The following is a 24,266-nucleotide window of genomic DNA, read 5'->3' as shown; positions in this document are numbered from 1 at the left end:
TGCAGTAGGGCACTCAACATTGTCTCTATTTCTCATCGATGGTCTTTATAGCTCTTGGATTTACATTTAGGTCTTTGTTCCATCTTGAGTTCTTTTTTTGTCCCTGGGGTGTGGATGTGGGATGGGTCTTGTATCATTCTTCTGCAGAGGGAGATCCAATTGGACCTGCACTATTTGTTGAAGAGACTCTTTCTTTTGAATTTACGGTTTTCTGGCCGTTCGTTGGAGATAAATTGTATGCGGGTCGATGGGATGATTTCTGGATTTTCGATTCTGTTCCATTGGTCTATGTATCTCTGACTTTTTAAACGACTGGACCAGTGTAATAGGTTTTGAGGCTTCCAGGTTTGTTCTTGTTAAGGAGTTCTTTGTTTATCCCGGGTCTCTTCCCTCTCCAGATCAGGTTAGTGATGAGCCTTTCCCGTGTCTATAAAGACTAGTTGGGATTAGGATCTGAGTTGCACTTTACTTGTACGTTGCTCTGGGCAGTACTGACATTTCCATACGATTAAGCCTTCCTCTCTATAGACATGTAATAGTCTTCCAGGCGTGTAGGTCTCTTTTGGTTTCGTGTAGCAATCTGGTACCTTATTATTGTTGAAAGAGCCCTGGTGGAGTAATGGGCTACATGTTTGGCTGCTCACAGTAGGGTTAGCAGTGCAGACCCACCCGCTCCTCAGGAGAAAGGTGAGACTTTCTGCTCCTGTAAAGATACATCATTGTGAAAACCCGCTAGGGCGGTTCCCTTCTGTCCTGTAGGGTCCTTTTGAGCAGGGATCAACTCTATGGCAGTGAGTTTGAGTTGTTTGGTTTATTATTACTTGCTATTGCAAATAGTACCTTTTTAGAAGTTACCTTTTCAAATTATTACATGACTTCTCAAGAAATCCTCCTCATGTGTGTGCATAGCGACAGCAAACTTACCAAATTTGTTTACTTAATTGTAAGTTTGTCTTTAGAGATTCTTCTCAAAACCAAAACTCACTGCCATCAAGTCAATTTCAACCCATAGTAACCCTACGGCCAGGGCAGAACTGCCCCAGTGGGTTTCCAAAAGGGTAACACTTTATGCTGGTGGCATTGTAGGTTACGCATTGAGCTACCAACCACAAGGCCAGCAGTTCAATCCCACCAGTTTCTCCATGGGAGTAAGATGAGGCCGTCAACTTCTATAACGTTTTACAGTGTTGGAAGCCTTCAGGGACAGTTCTACTCTTCTTACAGGGTTGCTGTGAGTTGGAATTGACTCCATCAGGGTGTACTTGAATTTTTTTTTTTTTTGAGAGAGAGCTAGCAAAAAAAAAAAAAAGGTATTATCTTCCACAAAGAGGAATGTGGTATTTCTACAGTCTATAAATATTTTTAATTGCAGGTTCTTATTGAGAGTGAGCAGATGAGGAAAGAAGCTGATGACTCAGGCCCGCTCACGGAACTGGAGCACTGGAAACGCATGTCGGCCAAATTCAATTACATCATCGAGCAGATTAAGGGACCAAGTTGTAAAGCTGTCATTAATGTGCTAAATGTCGCACACTCCAAGTTGTTAAAGGTAAAAGGCCTTTTGTCTGCATCTTTGGTATACTTAGGAGCAGCCAGGACACAATCTGCACTGCCTTCTGCAGGCGGGGCTTCCGAGGCCAGCACGCCACAGTCACGTGACCAGAGGCGTTCCGCCCCAGCCATTTTCCAAAGGGGAAAAGGAAGTGGAGATAGGAAATTCTATTTCTCAACATTTCAGCCTTTATAAAGGAAAAATATTAAGACGTGATGGAATTGTTTCTGAGTGCATTGGCCTTCCAAGTCAGCAATCAACTCTTGAACAGCATGGGCTTGTACTGCGCAGGGACACCTATAGGCAGACTCTTTCCTCCTGCTGCCACTGCAGTGAGCCCCATGAATTTCAGTGGCACCTTGTGATGCTAATTATCCCTGCAGGAGGGGTGGATCTCTCCAGGGGGGGAATCTCTCTTGGGGGGGATCTCTCCAGGGGTTCTAAGTAGACACTTGCCACAACAGCAGCAGGGAAAAAACAAAAAACAAATATGAGTCATCCTGTAGAGTTCTAATCCACACACCAATTTCAACTACACACTACAAGGATGGGGGTGGAGAGCCCTGGTGACACAGTGGGTCAGGCACTAAGCTGCGAACCACAAGGTCAGCACTTTGAAACCACTAGCCACTCCAAGGGAGAAAGACGAGGCTCTGTACTCCTGCAGAGATCGACAGTCTTAGAAACCCGTAGCAACTCGGTCCTGTAGGATTGCTATGAGTCAGAATAGACTCGTTGGCAGGGAATACTGTGGGAGTGGTTACCAGAAGAGTGATTGCCCTTCATTTTAAGATTGTTTTCGAAATTATAAACATGTCAGACTCACTGAAATAAAACAGTATAGATAGCCGGAAAACTCCCCTTTCAGCACTCACTGGACCGCCACCATGTCACTTGTACTCATGTCCGACCAAGATCAGACAAATCCTGGATTTTACATCCCTCCAATGGAAGAGTGGTCGGTGTATAGGAAGGCACCATTTCTTAAGAATAAATACAAATCTTGCTACCAAGAAATACACTGACCAAAGAAAGCAGGAAAAAGACACAGCAGTTTTCCTTAAATGAATCTAAATGAACTGTGAAAAGCCAGTTATGAGACGTATATTAGTCCCAGTGGGTATCGAGTTGATTCCCATTAAGGGCAACCCCATGTGCAAGAGAAATACAGTTTCCAGGAAATGAATTTTGTCTCAGCGTAGTTGTATCACACCCAAAGCGTTGTTTTCATTTTTGAGGCATGCCTATTAAGAGTGATGCTAATATAGACAAGTGGATATCCAAAATGTAGCAGCCAAGATGTTGAAGGAATCAAGACCACCACTGGTTGAACGCACAAGGAATGTTTACCTTTAAAGGGAAGACCTAATGGTGGATGTCCTCCAGGATTTGAAGGACTACTGTGTGTCCTCAAGAGGTTCTGCCAGGTACAAGCAGACCAGATGAACAGCAGTTGCGAGGAGACTGACTTCTTCACAGAAAGAGGGAGAGCGTTCAAAACTAGCATTTTCTGAGCATGAACTATTGGGTGACCCATGGCCAGGAAAAGTGTTGATTTCAGAATGAGTCTGCTTTAGTAATAAAAATGTCTTCTGGGAACAGCATTCTGTTTTAATAACTTTTAACTCTTAAGGGCCCAGAGTAAAATAATAGAGTAAATAGTGAATTTGGAGACGTTACTTAAGGTAGAAGCAGGCCCAGTTCCAGCCTAGAGATATGGGTGAAGATAGTTTGCGCTTCTCAAATATACTTTAACACATTGACATACTTGAAGGCTTGATAGCATTCTTGTATACTGTTTCTTAGAATTGGCGTGAATTGGATGCAAGAATCACTGATACGGCAAACGAATCAAAAGACAATGTCAGATATTTATACACGCTGGAAAAAGTATGTCAGCCTCTCTATAACTATGACCTAGTAAGTATGCTTTATAAAATACAACTTCTAAAATTAATTCATGTAATGAATATATTAAAAAAAGACAGAATGTATATATATGAGGAAAAATGAGAACAACCTATGAAGAACATGTTATATACATAATGTGTTTGAAATGATACTGAATATTGGAATATAGCATTATCATAAGTATGACTTTTTTTAAAGATCATTTTATTGGGTACTCTTACAGCTTTTATAACATTCCATACATCAATTGTATCAAGCATATTTGTACATATGTTGCCATCATTATTTTCTAAACATTTCCTTTCTATTTGAGCTCTTGGTATCAGCTCCTCTTTTTTTCCCTCTTTCCTCCCTTCTCACCCTCTTGACCCCTTGGTAAATTATAAATTATTATTATTTTCATAGCTTACCCTGACCGCTGTCTCTCTTCCCCCATGGTTTCTCTTATTCATCCCCCTCGGGGTGTGGGGGTGTGTGGTTATGTGTCGATTACTATGATCAATTTCCCCTTCTCTCCCTCCTTCCCCCACCTTCCCCCTCCCCTCCTGTTATCTCTCCTCCCATTTCTGTTCCCGAGGGTGTTATCTGACCTGGATTCCGTGTGTATGGCTTCTCTTTTGAATTAGGCCAAGCGGATGCACTAGCTATCAATTGCTGCATCACAAATCACCCCAGCACTGAGCCTTTTGAAACAAAAAGCATTCATCGCATCACAGTTTTCTGCGATGCAGGTTGGCTGAGCCCCTCGGCTCCAAGGTCTCCCACTGGTGTGGACAAACAGTGAATGGGCCGGGACAGTCTCATCCGAAGGGAAAGTCCTCTGGGGGACAATCTGCTTCCAGGCTCTCTTGTGTGGCTGGTTGCTGGCATATCCCAGGCCCTTACCACATGGGGCTTCTCCCAGCAGGCTTCTCCCTTTCCCGAGGGGGGTGATCTAGGAGAAAATGAGAGAGAGCACAAAAGTTGGAAGGGAGTCTTTCTGTAATCATTTTGGAAGTGAGATTCTGTCACGTCCATTGTATTCTGTTATTAGAAGCAAGCCAGTAGTAAGTTCACCTGTGCTCAGGAGGAAGGGATTCTCTAAGGAGAGAGATACTATGAGGGTGGGGGTCTTTAGGGACAACTTAAGAGGTCACTTAACCGCCATAGATATTTCCCAGTGTACAAGTTACCCACTAAACCCAGTGCCACTGAGTTGATTGTGGCTCATAGTGACCTATATAGGGTTTCCTAGGCTGTAAGTCAGGGCTGGGGTATGACCCACCCATGGGCCACATACGACCCGCAAAATCATCATTAGCAGCTAATATCACATGCCACACCAAAGAGAAGCAATTCCAGCGATACTATTAATTTACCAGTTTGGCCTGTGAACGATGCTCTAAATATAGAAATGGCCCTTGGCAGAGAAAGGCTTTCCCAACCCTTGCTTTAAATCTTTATAGGAGCCAAGGACAGCTTCATCATCCCTCCCTGGAGCAGCTGGTGGGCTCAAACCACCAACCTTTCCATTAGCAGTCGAACACTTGCTCAACAGTGCCATCAAGTGGATTCTGACTGGCAGTGATCCTACCGAGGGTTTCTGAGACTGCTCTCTGGATGGGAGCAGGCAGCCTTGTCATTTTCTGGAGATTTGCTGGAGGGTTTGAACTGCAGCCAGAGGCCTAACGTGCAGTGTCACGAGGGCCCCTTCCCCTTTACAATAGGTGTCATTGAAATTCACACGGGGGAGAAATTAGAATGATCATGTGTCACAAAAGCATGTGGGCGGGGGGGGGGGGGTGTCCTTGCAAGAGTTGAAGATGCTAAGATTAAATCCACATGGACCCGAAGCATGTTTGAGAAGGACTCGCTGCCGGTTATCTCTTGAGGTGAAAAACAGAAAACTGAAGCAAATCTAGCAAAAGAATGGAATTTGTCAAACCCAGTGATGAGCCTAGGTGGTCATTAGGCTGTTCTCTGTACCTTTCTAGACACTTAAAGTTTCTCAGTAGAAAACCAAACGTGGAGGAAAGATACAATTGTGATTAAGACCTCTGCATTTTCAGGGCGAATTTCAAATCGATGATTCAAACGACGGGCTTCTATAATTGTCAGCTCTCTTCAGCCTAGTAATTTAAAAGCGTCGTTCTGTCGCTCTTGCCACAGTGATGCCTTATAACGAACGCCTGGTTGTTGTTGAACCTCTGGGGCTCCGTTTTTACATGTACATTTTCTGGTGTAGGATGACAATCCCAGTAGGACTGCGTCGTGTAATTACTTCCCACTCATCCACCCACGACTCCTGTCGTTTTAATAAGTGGTTTTTAAATTTTTTACTCCTCGTTTTCTTCACTTTCATTAAAAGCAATTGGTAGTGACTGTTTCATTTCTAACTGTCATGTGGGTGGGAAAAGTACAGGGGACCCATGGTTCTATTGCTAGTGGATGCATTTAATGAGTTTTCTGTACAATGCTTCATGGTAGCCAACCTAGAACTGCACTTCTGGCACACGCAGGATTATGCATGTCACGTGTAGAAGGCAAACCTGACTCCTGGAGGCCCCGAGTGTGTCAGAGGAGAGAGTTTTCAAGAGGGGTTCACCAGGTCTTTCTTCCGAGGTACCCCTGGGTAGACTTGAGCCTCCAGCTTTGCCCCATGCAGGGCTTTTGAATACCGTGCACAGATAGGTTAAGGATGCCAGTGGTGTGGTCAGGTAAGCATTGGGTTTTGATCACCAGGGTCGACTCCTCCAAAGGTCCACTGGGAGTTGACTCAGGGGCAGTGAGCGTGGTTTCTGGTATGCACTTAGTCTGAGAACGGTTGAAGCAAGGATTTTCAAGAGCCGCGTTTAAGATCCAGAGGCAGAGAGCTTTTCTGTGCACCTATATGCTGCCACCCCAGGGCCCTCTTCAGTGGAGAGAAAGGTCCTTTGTAGTCTTGGCTGGTGAGGAGGGAAGGGATCACGTCCAGTCCTATCTCTATTAGCTTTGCCTTTAACTACAGAGGTGACATGTGTTTTGAATCCTGGCATGCAAGAGTTATAAATCAGGAGATTATATATATATATATAATTAGTAGGTTATATATATGTGTGTGTGTATATCATCAGGAGAGACCAGCCCCTGGGAAAGGACATCATGCTTGGAAAAGTGGAGGGGCCGTGAAAAAGACGGAGACCCTCAACAAGCTGGGTGGACACGGGCGGTGGCTGTGACAGGGGCTCAAACATTGCAACAACTGTGAGGACGGGGCAGGAGCGGGCAGGGTTGGTCCAGTACACAGGGTCACCTAGAGTCAGAACCAAATTGACAGCCAAAACCTAACAGCCACACAACCGAGACACCTTTTGTTCTCCCTTCCACACTTCAACATCTCTGAACACTGGACACACCTTATGGTCAATCCGGTGTTCTGAGTCACCATGACCTTGACCTGACATAAGTCTCTTCTGGAGACCTTTGATTCATTTTGGGGTACTATTAGAGGGGATGTAGATGGCCATCCTGCTATGAGGACCAGCCATGGTACAAATTCTCAGGGAGCTTGGCTTTCTACCCTCCCCTCAGAGCAAAAGGAGCCCTGATGGCCAAATGGTGACCTGGTTGGCTGCCAATGGGGAAAGTAGGCAGTTCAAACCTAATGAGAGCCCTGAGGGGAAAAAGACCTGTGTGTGCCCATAAAGACAAAACCCCCAAACCAGACCCACTGCTGTAGAGCAGGAGGTCCTGATCCCCAGCAACCCTGTGGGATCAAGTAGAACTGTCCTGTGGCAGGTCCAAGGCTGTAAGGGCCATGGAAGCAGATGCTACATTTGAACCGCTGACCATTCAGTTCACAGGTGAGTGCTCAACTGGGGGGCCTCCCTAGGAAGCCCATCAGCCACAGCACACACCAGCGCCACCACAATCTCCTAGCAAGACTGGAACCTGCAGGTTTCTTCTCTAGTCTTTACTCTGTGGTTGGCTTATTTCAAGTTTACCTTCCCAGGGAAGATGGAGCCTACTGGTGACCTACTTTTGTTTTAAAGAAACATTTTATTAGGGGCTCATACAACTCATCACAATGCATACATATATCAATTGTATAAAGCACATTTATACATTCGTTACCCTCATCATTCTCAAAACATTTGCTCACGTAAGCCCCTGGCATCAGCTCCTCATTTTTAACCCCTCCCTCCCTGCTCCTCCCTCCCTCATGAACCCTAGATAATTTATAGATTATTATTTTGTCATATTTTATACCGTCCGACATCTCCCTTCACCCATTTTTCTGTTGTCTGTCCCCCAGGGAGGAGGTTATATGTAGATCCTTGTAATTGGCTCCCCCTTTATACCCCACCCTCCCTCCACCCTCTCTGTATTGTCACTCTTACCACTGGTCCTGAAGGGATCATCCATCCTGGATTCCTAGTGTTTCCAGTTTCTATCTGTACCAGTGTAGATCCTCTGGTCTAACCAGATTTGTAAGGTAAAATTGGGATCATGATAGTGGGAGGGGGCGTTGGAAGCATTTAGGAATTAGAGGAAAGTTGTATGTTTCATCATTGCTACAATGCACCCTGACTGGCTCGTCTCCTCCCTGCAACCCTTCCATAAGGGGATGTCCAGTTGCCTACAGATGGGCTTTGGGTCTCCACTCTGCACTCTCCCGCTCATTCACAATGATATGATTTTTTTGTTTTTTGATGACTGATACCTCATCCCTTCCACACTTTGTGATCACACAGACTGGTGTGCTTCTTCCATGTGGGCTTTGTTGCTTCTGAGCTAGATGGCTGCTTGTTTACCCTTAAGCCTTTAAGACCCAAGACACTATATTTTTTGATAGCCAGGCACCATCAGCTTTCTTCACCACTTTTGCTTATGCTCCCTTTTGGTTGACTTTTTGTTTGTTTGTTTGTTTGTTTTGTTTCACGTTAACTGATACTTTATTTTCTGACAACCTAGACAACATTGTCAGTTTGAGAAGAAATTCCCAGTGATATAGAAGTTGGTCTTTACATTTAAATGCTAGAGGTTTTGTTTGTTTGCTTTTTCCTGGGAAGAGGTAGGGCAACATACTTGGTAAAATTGTATCCAAGAAGTAGATAGCACAGATATTTTAAAACCACGGACCCTGAGAGAATGAGATCTGAAATCACGCTGTGGTTTCAGTTTGGGTGAGCCCTGCGGTTTTTCTTTTGGCTTTGTGAAGATTTCAGGTTAGAGGACCACTGACTGAGTCTCAGAGATAACAAGTGATGGATGAAGAAGAAAATCCACACCTAAAACAAAGTCCAACAACCCTGCCTCCTACATGCTCTCCCAAGAGAAACAACAGGCAAGCCTAGCAACAACTTAGAATTCATCTTATGCTCTGACTTGCCTTATCAGTAGAAGTTTAAGACCATGATTAAAAAATTTATTGGGGGGCTCGTACAGCTCTTATCACAATCCATCCATCCATCTTTTGTGTCAAGTACATTTGTACGTTTGTTGCCATCATCATTTTCAAACCATTTTCTTTCTACTTGAGCCCTTGGTATCAGCTCATCATTTTTTCCCTCTCCCTTCCTCATGAACCTCCAATAATTTATAAATTCATACTATTTTTCATGTCTTACACTGACCAATGTCTCCCTTCACTCACTTTTCTGTGTCCATCCCTCTAGGGGCGGGTGTTATATAGATCATTGCGATTGGTTATCCCTATCTCCTCCCACCTTCCCCTTCCCCTCCTGGTATGGCTACTCTCAATATTGGTCTTGAGAGGTTTATCTGTAAAACCATGATTTTTAAGATCAAGACGTTGCTTTAAGTCCAAGACATTGATATCCATTTAGATAGATAATAAAAGCTTGTATTTTAGAAGACAATTTTTTAAGTGCAGGTGGGGAAAACAAACAAGCAAACAAACTATCACTTGTAACTAAAACCATACATACTACAGTTTCTGATCACTATTCAACTCACTTTCATTTAGCAAAAGGCAAATTTTTACAGCATTCACATCAAATATGATTGCTTTATAGCCTTCCATTAAAATATAAAGACGAAGCAACCAATCCAGTGGCTAATTGGCCGTGGCTATCATCGTGGGTGGGGTGGGGTGGAGATGGCAAGAGGAGGCCAGCATCCAAGAGAGGTAACTTAAAAGATACTAAGGTTTTCTTGTTAAAAAAGAAAGAAAGAAAAAGACCTTCAATGAATGGCAGTAATCCTTCGAAGTCCACGAATCTTTCTTTCTCTCTTTAGTAGGTCGTGCCCCAAGTGAGCATCACTTTGAATCATGCCCAGACTGGGCCTCGTCTTCAGACCTCTCGTCCCCAGGTGTCCCCAGCGGGTTTTGTTTCCTGGGAGCTTTCTGGTTCCTCATAGTTGTAGTCTGTGGGAGAAGGAGCCTTGTCCTTTGAGGCCTTTGAACCTGGGGGGCAACCACTTTCCCTGGACGAGGGGCCACTGTTTCCCTTTGCCTGGGTCTTGGCATTTCCTTTTCTCATCTTTCAACTTTCTTAACCGTCTTTTTGTTTTTCATTTGTGAACTGCCACCGTCATTGTTGTCATGGTCTTCCACGGGAAAATCGGCATCTCTGCCACAATCTCTTCCTTGTTAAGATGCCTCCCCCTCTTCTTGTACTGCCTTCTGCCCAAATCTTCCATGAGCATCTCTCTCTGCTTAGAAGCCACTGCAGATGCTACTGGTATACAGTCTTATGATCTACTTTTTCATCTTTACCATCCTCCGCTGAAGGAGCCATGGTGGTGTAGGGCTTACTTGTTGGGATGCTAACGGCAAGGTCAGCACCAGCCACACCTCGGGAGAAAGACGGGGCTTTCTACTCCCATAAAGAGTCCAGTCATGGGAACTCACCAGGACGGTTTCACCCTGTCCTGTAGGATTGCTAAGAGTCAGCATTGACTCAATGGCAGTGTGTCTTTCCTCTGCTGAGCATGTCCCCGACCTTCTTGGTCTTCATGTCATTATCTTCAGAGTCTTCACTGTCTTCCTGAGAATTTTTTCAGCTCGCCTCTTGTTACCTGCTCAGATACATGGTGGGATTTTCTGAGCTGTTTTGGTTGTTAGGCGCCATTGAGTTCGGTTCTGACCCATAGTCACCATGTGCACAACAGAATGAAACACGGCCCGGTCCCGTGCCATCCTCATCACTGTTTCTGTGCTGACACCCATTGCTGTATCCACTATGTCAATCCCTCTTCTTGAGGGGCGCCCCCTTTCTAGCTTCCCCTCTGCTTTACACACGAGGCTCTTCTCCAACATGTCCCCTTAATGTGCATACCATGAAGTCTCGCCACCATTGGCTCTTCGGAGCACTCTGGCCATCCTCCTTCCAAGACCGGCCTGTTTGTCCTTTAAGCAGCCCATGGTACTTTCAACAGTCTTCTCCAGCGCCACAATTCAAGCGCAATGATTCTTCTCCCACCGCCTTTAATTAATGTCCACCTTTCACATGCATATGAGGCCACGGAAAAGACGAAGGGAAGTAACTTGGATGAGGTGCACTTCAGTGCTCACAGTAATATCCTAAAGCAATGTTGACTGCTGCTTCCGTAGCATGGATTCTGGATTCAAGCAACACAAAGTCCTTGACAACGTCAAACTTTCCTCCATTTACCATGGTGTTTCCTATTGGCCCACTGCTGAGGATTTTGGTTTTCTTTACATTGAGCGGTAATCTATACTGAAGGCTGCAATCCTGGATCTTCAACAGCAAGCATTTCACTTGCAGCAAGCAAGGCTGGGTCATGTGTGTCACGGGTTGTTAATTAGCCTTCCTCCAATCCTGATGCCACACTCTTCTTCAGATGAGCCAGCTTCTCTGGTGATTTGCTCAGCAGACAGATGGAAGAAGCACGGTGCGAGAATTCAACCCTGACGCACCCCTTTCGTGATTTTAAGGTATGCAGTCTTCCCTCGTTCTGTTCGCGCAACTGCCTCTTGATCCATGCACAACTTCCGCATTGTCCTGTGTGGATCGAACGATAGAGAACCTTGACAAGAATGGGCATTCCAGAACACTTCCTTGTGCTCACACACAGCTTGTTCTTTCCTAGCTGAGGGCCCGAATCCCTTCCACAAGCTTCTTCAGCATCAACAGATTCCTGAGCCTGAAAAATCAACTACCTTCCTGTCAAAGATTAAGTGGAGAAACCAGACATCGGGAACTCCCTCATCCCCCCCACCACTCTTGATGTCCCTCCCACCCACCCCCTCAAACTTCAGTCAGTGCTGCAGTTGAACCCCAAAACTGATGGTTTCCTAAACTCCATAGCTCCTTCTTGAAGGCCTGTTTTAGTCTGGGTAAATTAGGGAAACAAATCCAAAGAAACTCCTATGTTTAAGAGAGAGTTTTATATAAAGGGTAAACGTACATTAAGGATCCCAACCCAGTGCTGCCCAAGCCCAGAAGTCCAACATTAGCCCGTATGTCCAACACCAATCTACAAAGTTCTCCTCCATCTCACACTGTGACGCCGACTGCAGGAGGAAAGCCGAATCAGTGAACATGTAAGCATCTCAGCGCTGGCAGGGGTCTCCACATGGCTACTCTAGCACCTAGGGCTGCATCAGGTTCCATGTGGCTTCTCCTCAGGGATGTCTTGCAGGAAGTGAGCCTCGCCAGTTGAAGCAGGGAACTGGCTAAAACACCTGCACCCTGGTCCGACCATCAGAAAGCAAGAAACCTGAGAACTAGGAAGGCGAGGCTCACGGAGCCATTTATCCCTCCGCCCTTCAATAGATCCCACATGCGTTTACCAGCCAGGTTGACACAATATACTTTAAGTATCTCAAGGCCCCTTGGTCAGACAAGAGACTCCGTCTCTCCAAAATGGATGAATCCAATCTGCTGACAGTGTGCTCCGGTGACCTGGTTTGATGAGAATTTCTTCTTCAGTACCCCTTTGAGCATCCCTCCCCTTTCTCAGGAGCACAGAAAGGAGTGGGCAATCCTCACGAGGCATTAGGTTCAGCTGCGTCACCGTCATACCAATTGAGCACCCCAGTGGACGTGTGGAGCCTCTGTGCTGCCTTGCCCTTCGCTGTTCTGTTTGTTTTGCTTGCTGGTGCACATCCAGTGCACTCGACTGACTGTGAACTTCCCCCACATAGGTTTTTGTTTGTTTGTTTTAATCTTTGGATTTCTCCCGATGTCCTCCGAACCTCGTGTCACTTAGCTGTTGACTGAAAAGTGAATCGAGTGACGGAGTAGTGGTTGCAGGTTGGGCTGCGGTCTCAAGGTCAGTAGTTAGAACCCACGAGCCGCTCCTCGGGAGCAAGAGGAGGCTCTCTGCCCCTGGAAAGATGGACAGCCTCAGGCACACACAGGGGCAGCTCTGCCTTGTCCTCAGGGTTGCTAGCAGTCGGAAGCTACTCCATGGCAGAGGGTTTGACTTCATGGAATGAGTTCTGCTCCGATCTTTTGTTGTTCACTAGCTTTCTGATCAAAGGTAAGTCACCTCACTTTGCCTGGCGTTAGCTTCTCCGTCTTTGAAAAGAACAGGCAGAGCTACCGGTGGGGTGACAGTGAGTTTGGTATGGTTTTGGTTTCACTTATGAAAGTTTACTTGGAAATAACCTTTAATTTGCAGCTTTATAGAAAAGTTCCAATAGTCGTATTGAGTCTCTTCACCCAGGGTTCCCCCAGTGCTAACAACTTGCACTGCTGTACATATCAGGGGGTACTCCCCCCACCCCAAACTTCTACTGGGTGGAGCTTTTGTAGTACTCATTTTCCCCGCTAGGTGAGCATTGACCAACTCCCTCTGAGTTAGTGCACTCAGTGCCGTCACCTGGGAAGGTTCTCTTTGGTCACAGTGAATTTTTTCATGAAAGCAGTTTTGCTTCAACTTTGGGTTTGTGTGTGTGTGTGTGTGTGTGTGTGTGTGTGTGATGGTCGATTTAAGAGAACAGCAGTGCAGTGGTGAAATTTTGTTTCCTGCTTAGGAAAAATGCTCCAGAAACTCATGTGATGTTGAACACAGCTTACAAGACAGTGCTATGGGAAAAACTCAAGAGTCTCAGTTCAAAAAAATATTAAATGTCCATTAATGACAAGTCTTGTTCTAGAAGTCCATCAACTTTCCGAAGGGATGAAAATGTTGAGTCGTAGTGCATTTGGAGTTCATTCCACTAGGTTAGACTGTTAGGCCTTCTAGTTAGATGTTCTGAAAAGATTGCATTGCAGTGTGTGACAAAAAAAAATCTGATTTGTGGCAGACAGAGGACTGGTTTTGCCACCACGACATGCACCTGCTCACCAAACCATCCTAGTGCACCCGTTTTAGGCAAAAAGTAGCATGCCTCTCTTGCCCCACTCACCTGACTTTACTCCATGCGACTTTTTTTAGTTTCGGTGAATTAAGAGGGACATGAAAGGACAACGACTTGACAACATAGAAAAAAGCAAGGAAGGTGCTGTGTGCCATCCAAACAGACGAGTTTGAAAAATGTTTCCAAGAATAGAATTGCAGATTTGACAAATGTATTAAGTATAATTTAGAGTACTTTGAAGATGATAAGGTTGTTTTGTAAAAAAAAAATTTAATACATAAGTTTGAACAAAAATTATGTTTTTTGGAGGGAGTACCTCCTCCCTCCTATGTCAATACAAATGCCAGGATCCAATCTAGGGTACCATGCTGCTTCTAGTAAAATTTCATTTTAAGATTAAGGTGCCACTGGATATGCTGCATGTTCAGAGTTTTGACGACTGCAGGCTATTGGTTCTGGAAAATGACAAGTATCCGATAGCATTCACATAACATCTTTCGATTCTAGGTATCCATGGCACATGGCATACAAAATTTGATCAACGCCATCAAAATGATTCACAGTGTGTCAAGGTATTATAACACCTCGGAGAGAATGACCTCATTGTTTATCAAGGTAGGTTTTTAAGGGAAGACATTGTGACATTTTGTAAAACTGTGGAATCGTAAAATTGTGGAAGTGCTTGCCTCTTGAGCCAGGGGGAGAAACTGGGAAGTGCGGGTTCTCTAAAAATTCTGAATTTTTGTACGTCCAACATACAAGAAAAGAAAGGTGTGGAGTTGAGTTGGTTTTCCTTAATTTCAGTGGTCACAGGAAAGCCCCAAGGCCTTTTCTTTAAATTGGCTGACCAGCGCACTCATTCCAAACAGTTTCGATTCTACTTAAGAGATTAAGGATCAAGACTATACTTTCAGGGATCATTTCTATAGTGTGTGAGATTAAGGATTACCTTCATGACTAAACATGCTTCTTTAGCTAACCCACTAACACTGGCATTTGTGTGAATTCTTCCTGCATTTTCCATATATTTAATTACTCTATTTCATTTTAGACATTACCCAAGAAACACATAAATATATTTCCTTTGTGAAATGCCCAAGCAGCATACAAACACGCAGATTAATAGCTACCTTTCAATTAAAAAGATCCTACAAAATCACATCAACTACAGATGTTCTCAGCATCTCTGTTCTGAACAAGACAGACTCTGAGGAGCCTTTCCTTTCTCTTAGCTCCTTCCTACTTGCTGTGTCCGCCCCCCCCCCCCCCCCCCCCCCCCCGGGAGGCTGGGCTAGCTCCAGATTGATCTCAATGCTTTCTTTAACAACTCCAAATCAGCTTTATTTTATACAAAAAGGGCGTATTTAGCAAAAGACACACTGAGAAAAGAGTCGCTGTGGCCCAGGGGGACAAGGCAGGGAGGCGACCAGCCTTCCAGGCGCCTGCTGGGGACAAGGGGTTGGAAAGGAAGTAGTCCTCGGTGCTGGCTAGGTGCTGAGGGGGGAGGGGGCACGGGAAGGTGAAGGCTCCCGGTGGATCAGCACTGCTGGCAGGTCATGGGGAGGGGGGATTCACAGTGACCTGGCGGCTGACACTGGGAGGGCCCTCGACCAGTGCTGCAGGTTGGAGTGAGCTGGTTCCTGAAGGGTGCCCACCCAGGGACACAGGGCTGGAAGTGCGACTCTGGGTGGAGGACGGGGAGAGGTCAGTGCTCTGCGGTGGCCGGCAAGGTCCAGGCAAAGAGGTGAGGGCACTTTCGTTACGTTCTGGCGATGCGCTCTGTCTCGGCCAGGCACTCTCTGACCAGGGCCCGGGCGTGGATGATGCCTCTCTTCAGGCGCTCCATAGCACTCTTGCTTCCGGCATAGGTGGGCCGGATCTCCTTGCCCATTTCCTCTGTGACAGACAGCAGGTCCGTGTAGGTGCTCTGGGAGCCCTGAGTGCCGGGCGGCTTCATGGCCTGCACATAGGCCATGGAGGGCGGTCCAAAGTCGTTAAACAGTGGCCTGAAAGGGGCAGCGGCTCCCGGCCTGGAGCCCGTCGGCGAGGGGACGCTTCCGGCTGTAGGGATCGGGTTTCCAGGCCCAGGGGTACTGGAGCCAGGGGTGCTGCTCGGGGCGGGGGCGATGGGCTTGTAGGACATCCCCGACTCCTGGGTGTGGGCTGACGCCGGCTGGTGGCCGCTGCTCCGGGGTTGGCTGCTGGCCGCTGAGCCGCTGCTGATTGATCTCAATGCTTTTTGACATTACAAATTTCTACTACAATTGGGGCATTTCTTGTTTCTTTGGTTCCCACTCTTTCATGATCCCTGTTTCGTTGCATTTGGGGCTGGAGAAGAATATAGAAAGTACCATGGACTGCTAAAAGGACAGACCCATCTGTCTTGGAAGAAGTACGGTCAGGGAGCTCCTTAGAGGAAGGATGTAAAGACGTTTTCTTTCATACTTTGGACATACTCTCAGGAGCGAGCAGGCGCCAGAGAAGGGCTTCATGCTTGGTAAAGTGGAGGGGCAGCGTAACAGAGTCCCCCAACGAGATGGATTGGCACAGTGGCTGCAACAATGGGCTAAGGCCCAGGGACAGTCGCAAGGACAGCACAGGACCGTGTTTCGTTCTGTTGTGCATAAGGTCGCTATGGGTCGGAACTGGCTTGATAGTACCAAACAGCAACAACACAATTTCTTCTTCATCTTGGATTTACTATTTCTTTTGCTGGAAAAAAATATTCTCAAGGATTTTTTTCAGAGAGGGCAATGGGGAGGTGTGCTTTCTAAATGCTAGCATGTCTGAATAGCTTCGTTTCGCCTGTCCTCGAAGATGCTAGCTTGACTGGGATTCCAAGTTCAATGTAGTTTTCTCCTGGAATTTTGAAGGTAGCGCTCATTTGTTGTCTGCTGTCTGGTGTTACGGAGGAGTAGTTTGTGATAGTTTGATTCTTTTTCTTTTTTAGGTAACCTGTTTTATTCTCTCCGGAAACTTTTAGGATTTCCTCTTTGTCCTTGAAGCCCTAAAATTTCCAAGTGGTTTTAAAAACCCCAAACACACCTATATCTTACACCACACTTGCTAGGTTGTTTCAACCCAAAGACTCCCTTCTAGCTCTTCATTCCTGGGAAATTTCCTTCCTTGTTTTGGGATGAAAATGTACATGGCAACCAACCAAAACAAACAAACAAAAAAACTCACTGCTGTCTAGTTGATTCTAACTTATATTTTGTAGGGTTTCTGAGGCTATAAATCTTTATGGCATCAGACTGCCTTATATTTCATCCTCAGAAAGGCTGACGGGTCAAGCCTCTTTGTCTTTTGGTTAGCGGCCCAATGCTTAACCCAATGGGCCATCTGATCCCCTTTCATCCACAGCAAATACAGAGCAGACGATACACCACTTTAACCAATTCCACTTGCACAATTCAGTGACGTTTATATTCTTCAAGTTGTGTAACTATTCTTTTTACCTTATTCCAATATTTTCCCACCATCATTAACATAAACTCTCCGACCCCTAAACTTTTTGCATAGCATTTTGAGATGCTTTTGTTAATCCCAACCCACATAAGTTCGTCTTTGCTTCCCTTTCGCTTAATCACGTTTCCCTCGACCATCACTGCCCATTAAACGTGTGTGTGGTGGACAGTTACTGGGTGATTGTTGGTTCCACATAAGTATTTGGGACTCTAAGTTTGCCTTCCTAAGGATCCCTGGTGGTGTAGTGGGTTACACAATGTACTGCTGCCCACAGAGTCAGCAGTTAGAACCAACGAGCCTTCGCAAGGGGGCACGATGAGGCTTTCTGGAAAGATTTACAGCCTTGGAGACCCAAAGGGGCAGTTCCGTGAGTCTGCTGATTTGCCTTAAGTTGGTTAATTTGCCTTTCTGTGATGTTTATTTCTTGCGTCTTGGTGGGGTGTGTGTGCCTTTAGCATCCTTGTGAGATGAAGAAGCTACTGGGGCATGGCCACACCTCCCTCTAAGATTATGGTCCACACTCACAACTTTGTCTTTAGTGAATGTTACTCTGTTGTTTCACAGGTGGCTTCACTTTGTCTCTGATCCTGGAATGTCCCCAGAACTCTTCTGTTTCCACGGGAGCCTTCCCCAGAACTGAGTTTTCGGTTGTTGTTGTTTTCTTCCGCTTCTCTTGACCCTGTGTGTTTAATATAATCATATTTCAGGAATCCTTCCAAACTGTTGTGTGTCAGCTTACTCTCTTGATCTGATGTTCTGACCACTTCTAAATGGCTATCCTTGACTACTTGGGGAGATGTGAAAGGCAGCTTTTAGTTAATCTTTAGTCTGTATATGCAGGAATGATGAAGAATCACCCTAGGATCCCAAGATTTAGGAATAGACAAGTGGAAAATGTATGGCCTCTGTGACATTGACTTAAATCCATTAGGTGAAGGTGACTTTGGGATGAGGTCACCAAACCTTGGAAGAAAGGCTTGGTGATTTACTGGTGACCAGTCAGCCATCGAAAATCCTAGAGGGTGCATCTCTGACATGTATAGGATCACCATATATGTATTTTTGAAAAATAGTTTTGATGGGAATCTATATTTTTTGGTTATATTCTGATTAATTCATTCTGCAGATTTATTATTAATTATTATTTATGCCTGCGATTTAAGAAAACCCTCAATGAACCCAATTTTTCTTTTGCTTGTGGCCGTTTTGCACTTCCACACTTATTTCAGGTCACAAATCAGATGGTGACTGCGTGTAAAGCGTACATCACCGATGGAGGAGTGAACCATGTCTGGGATCAGGAAACACCAGCTGTGTTAAAGAAAATTCAGGTTCGTACATGAAAACTTTCATGTGTGGCCTCTTTTGGCTTTCTCTCTTCATTCACAAAGCACGGGCGGACTTTGAAATAAGCATTGCACAGAGTACTGTGGACAAATGACAGGACCTTCTGAACTTGGTGCTTCTTTTAGGCATCAGTTCAATCCTCTTCTTCTCCCCGGCTGCCTCTCTTAGAGAGCGTTTCTCCTCTGGGTCCTACCTCTTATTCCAGGCACTGCTGTCTCAATAGTCTCGACTTGATCCATTACTCTGGCTATACCGAACTCACAGACAAAATTGAGGATTAAAGGATTTATTAAAAAATTTAACACGTTGTAATGCCAGTGAGAAATGCTTAGGGTTGAGTTCCTCTGGACATGTCCCAACGTTCTTTCAGGTCTGCTAATAAATGCCCAAAGGGGCATGCCACTCCACTGCGAACCTCCTTTGGAAGGCACCCAGCTCCACTTCCATGCGTCAGCAAACCCGACTTACCTAATTCGGTGCCCAGAGGTAGCCTATTCTGCAAGCCACCCCACCTCCACCCCACCCCGCACCAAACTCTCAGCTTTACTAGCTCTGTGGGTTGGGAAGCCCATCATCAGTTCTGTGTTCCGGCTTCGGGTTCTGCTGCTCCTCTGATGTCTGTCTTCTGAATCCAGGAGGTTCACTGCTTAGGGATGTTGGGTCCAGAGGGCGCACTCCACTCTTGGCTCTTGCTGGTAATGAGACCCCTCCTCCTGCTTCTCAGAGGACGCATGTTGTACACACCAGGATGGCACTCCAGGGAATCCTGTTTACAGAATCCTATCAGTATCTCCTCCCCAGACACACGCAGGAACAGGTCTTTACTGGGAGTTAGAGATGTTGGGTAGAAGAGGTACATTAAATAATTCACTGCCACTGCACTGCTAATATTAGATTTGTTGCATTGGATAGGACTGCTGCTCATTTTTATCCTCTTTAAGAAAGAGAATGTTTCTAATGTTCCCCATTTAATTCGATGCTTTGGTAGATTTAATTGCTATCTTCAATCAAAAGAAGGCAGTTCTGGACCTAGTTTTATTTCTGTGGCTTTAAAAAGTTTCATAATGTGATTTGAATGTCTTTATTCTGTACATTTTTTAAATTGAGATGCTTATAGGGTTGGAAAAAAATCTATCAATATGATAGGTGACATTTGAAGTTTTCTAAAATACGTTCACTAGACAGCATAGTTTGAAATATGGGAAGGTGTGTGTCAGAGTTGTATCCATCTACCACACTCATTCAATCTGCATGCTGAACGGAGATGGGTTACCTGAGGAGGAGCATGGCATGCGGGTTGGAGAAAGGCTTATTAACAACCCTGTATACGCAGATGGCACAACCTTGATCGCTGAAAGTGAGAAGATCAGGACTGCAGCCTTCAGTATGGACTACAGCCCGATGTAGAGAAACCCCACAGCCACCCTGATCGATAGCATCATGATAAATGGTTAAATGATCGATATTGTCAAGGATTTCATTTTGCTTGACCCCAGAGTCAATGCTCATTAAGCAGCAGTCAAGGAATCAAACCAAGAATTGCACTGGGAAAATCTGCTGCACAAGACCCTTCCCACCCCCACCCCCTACCTTTTAATTTCTTTGAAAAATATATATTTTCAATTTTTAGTTTTTTAACTGGGGACTCTTACAGCTCTTATCACAATCCATGCATATATCCATTTTGTCAAACACATCTGTACACATGTTGCCATCATCTTTTTCAAAACATTTTCTTTCTACTTGAGCCCCTGGCACCAGCTCCTCATTTTCCCCATCCTCCCTCTACTGTCCCTCCCCCCATAACCCCTTGATAATTTAGAAATTATTCTTTTTTAAAATAATATTTTTATTGACATATCTTACTCATCCCAATATATCCCTTCCCTTCCCATACAGTTCTGTAGTTCAGTTGCATCAGGTGCGGCTACACAGTCATCAGTGTTGTCAACTCCCCTTCCCTGCCCCCCCCCTTCCTGTACTCTCAGGGAACCCTAAGTCCTGTCAATATCTCTGAGGGGTCCTCTTTCTTGACTACCATGTACTGAACAATCTTAAATGTACAAATGAACATATGTGATACTACATATGGACCGTAATAGTAAGGGGAGGACATCTTAAAGAACCAGAGGACAGTTCTGGGGTTCATCAGTGCCACCCTGCACCCTGGATTTGTCCTCCAGTCCATGGGGCCCTTTTAAAAGGGACTGTCCAATTGTCTTGCTGGTGGACTTTGGGTCTCCACCTCACCCGCTCCCCTTCATATCAATTTGGATGCATGTGTTTTGAACTCTAATACCTTTTCCCATAGACCCCTCATGATCACACAGGCTGGTGTGCTTCTTCCATGTGGGCTTGGTTGCTTCCCTGCTAGATGGCCGCTTGTTTAATTCCAAGCCCAGATGCTATAGATTTTGATAGCCGGGTGCCATCAGCTTTCTTCACCACATTTGCTTATACAACCATTTTGCTCCTCAGCGAACACGTCAGGGAGGTGGGTATTATACAGTGCCACTTTATTAGAACAAATCATTTTTGTACAGAGGTAAGATTTAAGTGGAGGTCCAAAGTCTATCTACTTGTTGAATTTACATATGTATACATATATAAACACAAACATATTCACATATATTTATACAGCTATGAATGTACAGGTGGTTTTGTTTTTTCCTCCTACCCCACGATTAGGCTTGCTGTCGTCTTCTTTCAGCACTTCCTCTCAGATACAAATCGATCGATCAGACACGCCCAGAAAAGCCACCCCTTCCTTGCGGTCCATTTTAGAACTCTTACTATTTTCCTGTACCCGTCATTGTTGGCTGGCCGCTGTCTCCATAAGACTGCCCATTCTGCATTTGTTGTATAGATCAACACCAAAAACAAAACCAAAATGATAATAATGAAATAAAAGGTAAAAAACAAAAGAAAAACTAACAAGCAAACAAAAACTACAACATACAGATAGCCTCCAGAGCAACAGAGATCATGACCTAGAGCCGCATTCGTGTCTGTGGCAGTTACCTAATTACTGTCAACTTGAGGAAGGAGTGGAGTCTAGCCTGTCAATTAGGTTGTAGCTAATGAAGCCTCTGTGTGAGCATGGCCTTCTCCTGAGGATTCTGGGAGCATCTGTCTTCCTCTCAGGAGGCAGGACACACACTCTATGTTTGAGACACTCCTGTTGACAAGCCACATGGAGACACACTGATGGAGCCAGAGCCCTAGAGCTGGAGGAGCCATGTAGAGACTCATGCTAGTCCTGAGATGCTGCCACTGCCACTGGATCCATGAGACTTCCCACCAATGGCCTGTGATCTTCCTGCATTTGGTGTCATTGCATGTGTTGTGTGGAGTCAGAAGAGGAATTTATTGACTGGTATTGGACATACGAGATAATAGCGAACTTGATCTGGACTGGGCTGGGATGTTGTCTTAATATACAATCCCTCTTTGATATAAAGCTCTTTCTTACACACATACAAGTGCCTATGGATTTGTTTCTCTTGTCAACTTGGACGAACACAGTGTCCAAAAGGCCAGTTTCCCATAGGACCACGTTGCTATTTCCACAGTCCAGGATGGAACTGTCTCGTGCCCCGCCCCCATTTATGCCTTAAACTTTCACTATGGCACCCTTGTGAGTAACCCCCAACCAGTTCAGTGTAAGATGCCAAGTATTGCTCCCCTGAGTTGGAGGTCTACAATTGGGGTTCCTTGGGGACTTCATGGCTTTGGTCCCATCACTGGTCTGTTGTACTCCCCTCTTGGTTTGCCCCCATGTGGGCGGGTCAGACTGGTCACTTGCCCGGAACTGTATCTGCAGGGCTGTCTTCAGCAACACTGTCACCTAGAGAGAGGCCAGAGAGCAAGCAAGGATGCCTGTCACTTTGAGAATTAAGGTGAGGTTGACCCAAGTCATGGTATTTTCAGTCAACCACTTATAGGTACGGGAAGATGGGACAGTGTATAAGGATGACTACAGATGAATTGATGCATTTGAATTGTGGCATCTACAGTTCCTTGGACTGCCAGGAGAACAAGGACATTGGAAGACGTACAGGCGGAATGCTCCTAAGAAGGGAGACTGGTGAGACGTGATCTCATATATTTGGAGCAAGTCATCAGGAAAGACCAGCCTCTAGGAAAGGACACCATGCTTGGTCAAGTAGAAGGTCAGCGAGAAAGCAGAAGACCACCGATGAGCTGGATTGATGCAACAATGGGCTCAAGTGGAACCACTTTGGTGAGGCTGGGGCAGAACTGAGTCATGTTTTGCTCTGTGATACATAGGGTCTCTGAGCTGGAACCAACTAGATGGTACCTAATCACAATAACAAAACACAACCAAAAAACCAACCGGGCGCAGCAGTGCTGGGGCTCTCCCGGACTCGGCTGTCCTGTGATTAGCCGAGGACAGCGGCGCAGGAGGTGATGGCACAGTGCCCACCATCTGGGGTGGCCCCCCCGCAGAAGCATTGGAGACCAGGGGCCGCCACCACCCCAGCGCTGCTTCCGCCCACCTCGCCCCTTCGTGCTTCCTCTCTGCACTGGCACCGTGGCTGATCCGCTGACCAAGAGCAGATGGCTGAATTCAAGGGGGCTTTCCCCTGATTTGATACGGTTGGTGACGGTACCATCACAATAGGAATGGTCATAGGCTCAGTGGGTCAGAACCCAGCACATTCTGAATTACAGCCTGTGGCCCTCGTGGGTCGTGGATCTGAAAGTCAGACTTCAATGATGACAGACAAGTCAACTATCCTCAGACATAGATGATGACTGCAAAATGAAGACCAGCTTTCAGCTCCTTTATCCCCGACCTAGAAGAATCAAATGGATCTTTTACATACCTCTTGTAAACAAACAAAAAGGTTCATCTATTCATTGTTCCTGTATAGCAAAACCGAATGTCTAAAAGTACCTTCTGTCCACACACCACCACCCCCGCCACATCTGTATGTATTGGTTTGCAATCCTGTCCCCAAATATCAAGCTACACATCTGTTTTATACATCAATACTAGAACGAAGCTACCAATAAGGAAGCACTCAGTGGACTCCTTCTAAATCCATTTGCTAGTGATGTGTACACTGGGCTGGCCAGTTTTCCATGCGTGCCGCTTAACAATTGCACCCAGCCTGGCATTTGTATTAAAAATGAAAACTTCAACAAAACAAAACAAGAAAAGAAAAAAAAGAGCAAACTTCTAAAACCTGTTCCAATGGGTTCTAGTTAAGTTTGTTGAGCCTAAATTGCAGCTAGTTAACCGAAAACAAACACATTTGAGATGTGCGTCCCTCAGGATGACGTGTGGAGGAGGGGGAAGGCGAGCGTAGTCTGTTGAGACGCAGCCCCCGTGCTTGGAGGGTCCTCTTAGACACCCTGTGCTCCAGCCCATGGTGGCGGTGACGCCCGCGGGTGCCATGCCTGCCTGCCTGCCTGTGCTGGCTTCTCACCTGCATTGTGCGTGAAGGCCAGGCGGTCACTGCTACTGTTAAACAAAATAAAATAAATCAAAACAAAACCCTTCTGAACCATGACTCGGAGCAGGCTGTGGTTGTGGACTCCGATACAACCACCAGCCTTGCTGTTTGAGAAATTACCACTGATGTGCATTCCAAGTTTAAATGCTTGTTGTCTCCTCCTCCTCCTCCTCCTCCTCCAATGTAAGATCACTAACTTAAAGAACAGGAAAAGCAATCAGGTCATGGTGTAAATGATTTGCTTTAAACT

The 24,266-nt window shown here is 45.6% G+C and overlaps 1 protein-coding gene and 1 pseudogene across 1 annotated transcript in view; one reads left to right on the top strand and one right to left on the bottom strand.

Annotated features, from left to right (window-relative positions):
• DNAH8 (dynein axonemal heavy chain 8) overlaps positions 1-24,266 on the top strand; it is a 358,510-nt gene that overhangs the window by 30,539 nt on the left and 303,705 nt on the right. The window contains exons 7-10 of the mRNA XM_075554113.1: positions 1,373-1,549; positions 3,359-3,472; positions 14,226-14,333; positions 18,416-18,517. Of these exons, the coding sequence (XP_075410228.1) occupies positions 1,373-1,549; positions 3,359-3,472; positions 14,226-14,333; positions 18,416-18,517 (501 nt within the window). The remainder of the gene's footprint in view (positions 1-1,372; positions 1,550-3,358; positions 3,473-14,225; positions 14,334-18,415; positions 18,518-24,266) is intronic.
• Positions 15,478-15,861, bottom strand: LOC142452959 (cyclin-dependent kinase 2-associated protein 2 pseudogene; annotated as a pseudogene).

Source organism: Tenrec ecaudatus, chromosome 7 (assembly GCF_050624435.1).
Source record: "Tenrec ecaudatus isolate mTenEca1 chromosome 7, mTenEca1.hap1, whole genome shotgun sequence".
Lineage (NCBI taxonomy): Eukaryota > Metazoa > Chordata > Mammalia > Afrosoricida > Tenrecidae > Tenrec > Tenrec ecaudatus.
Note: the sequence above shows the minus strand (reverse complement) of the source record. Positions and strands in the feature narration are given on the sequence as shown.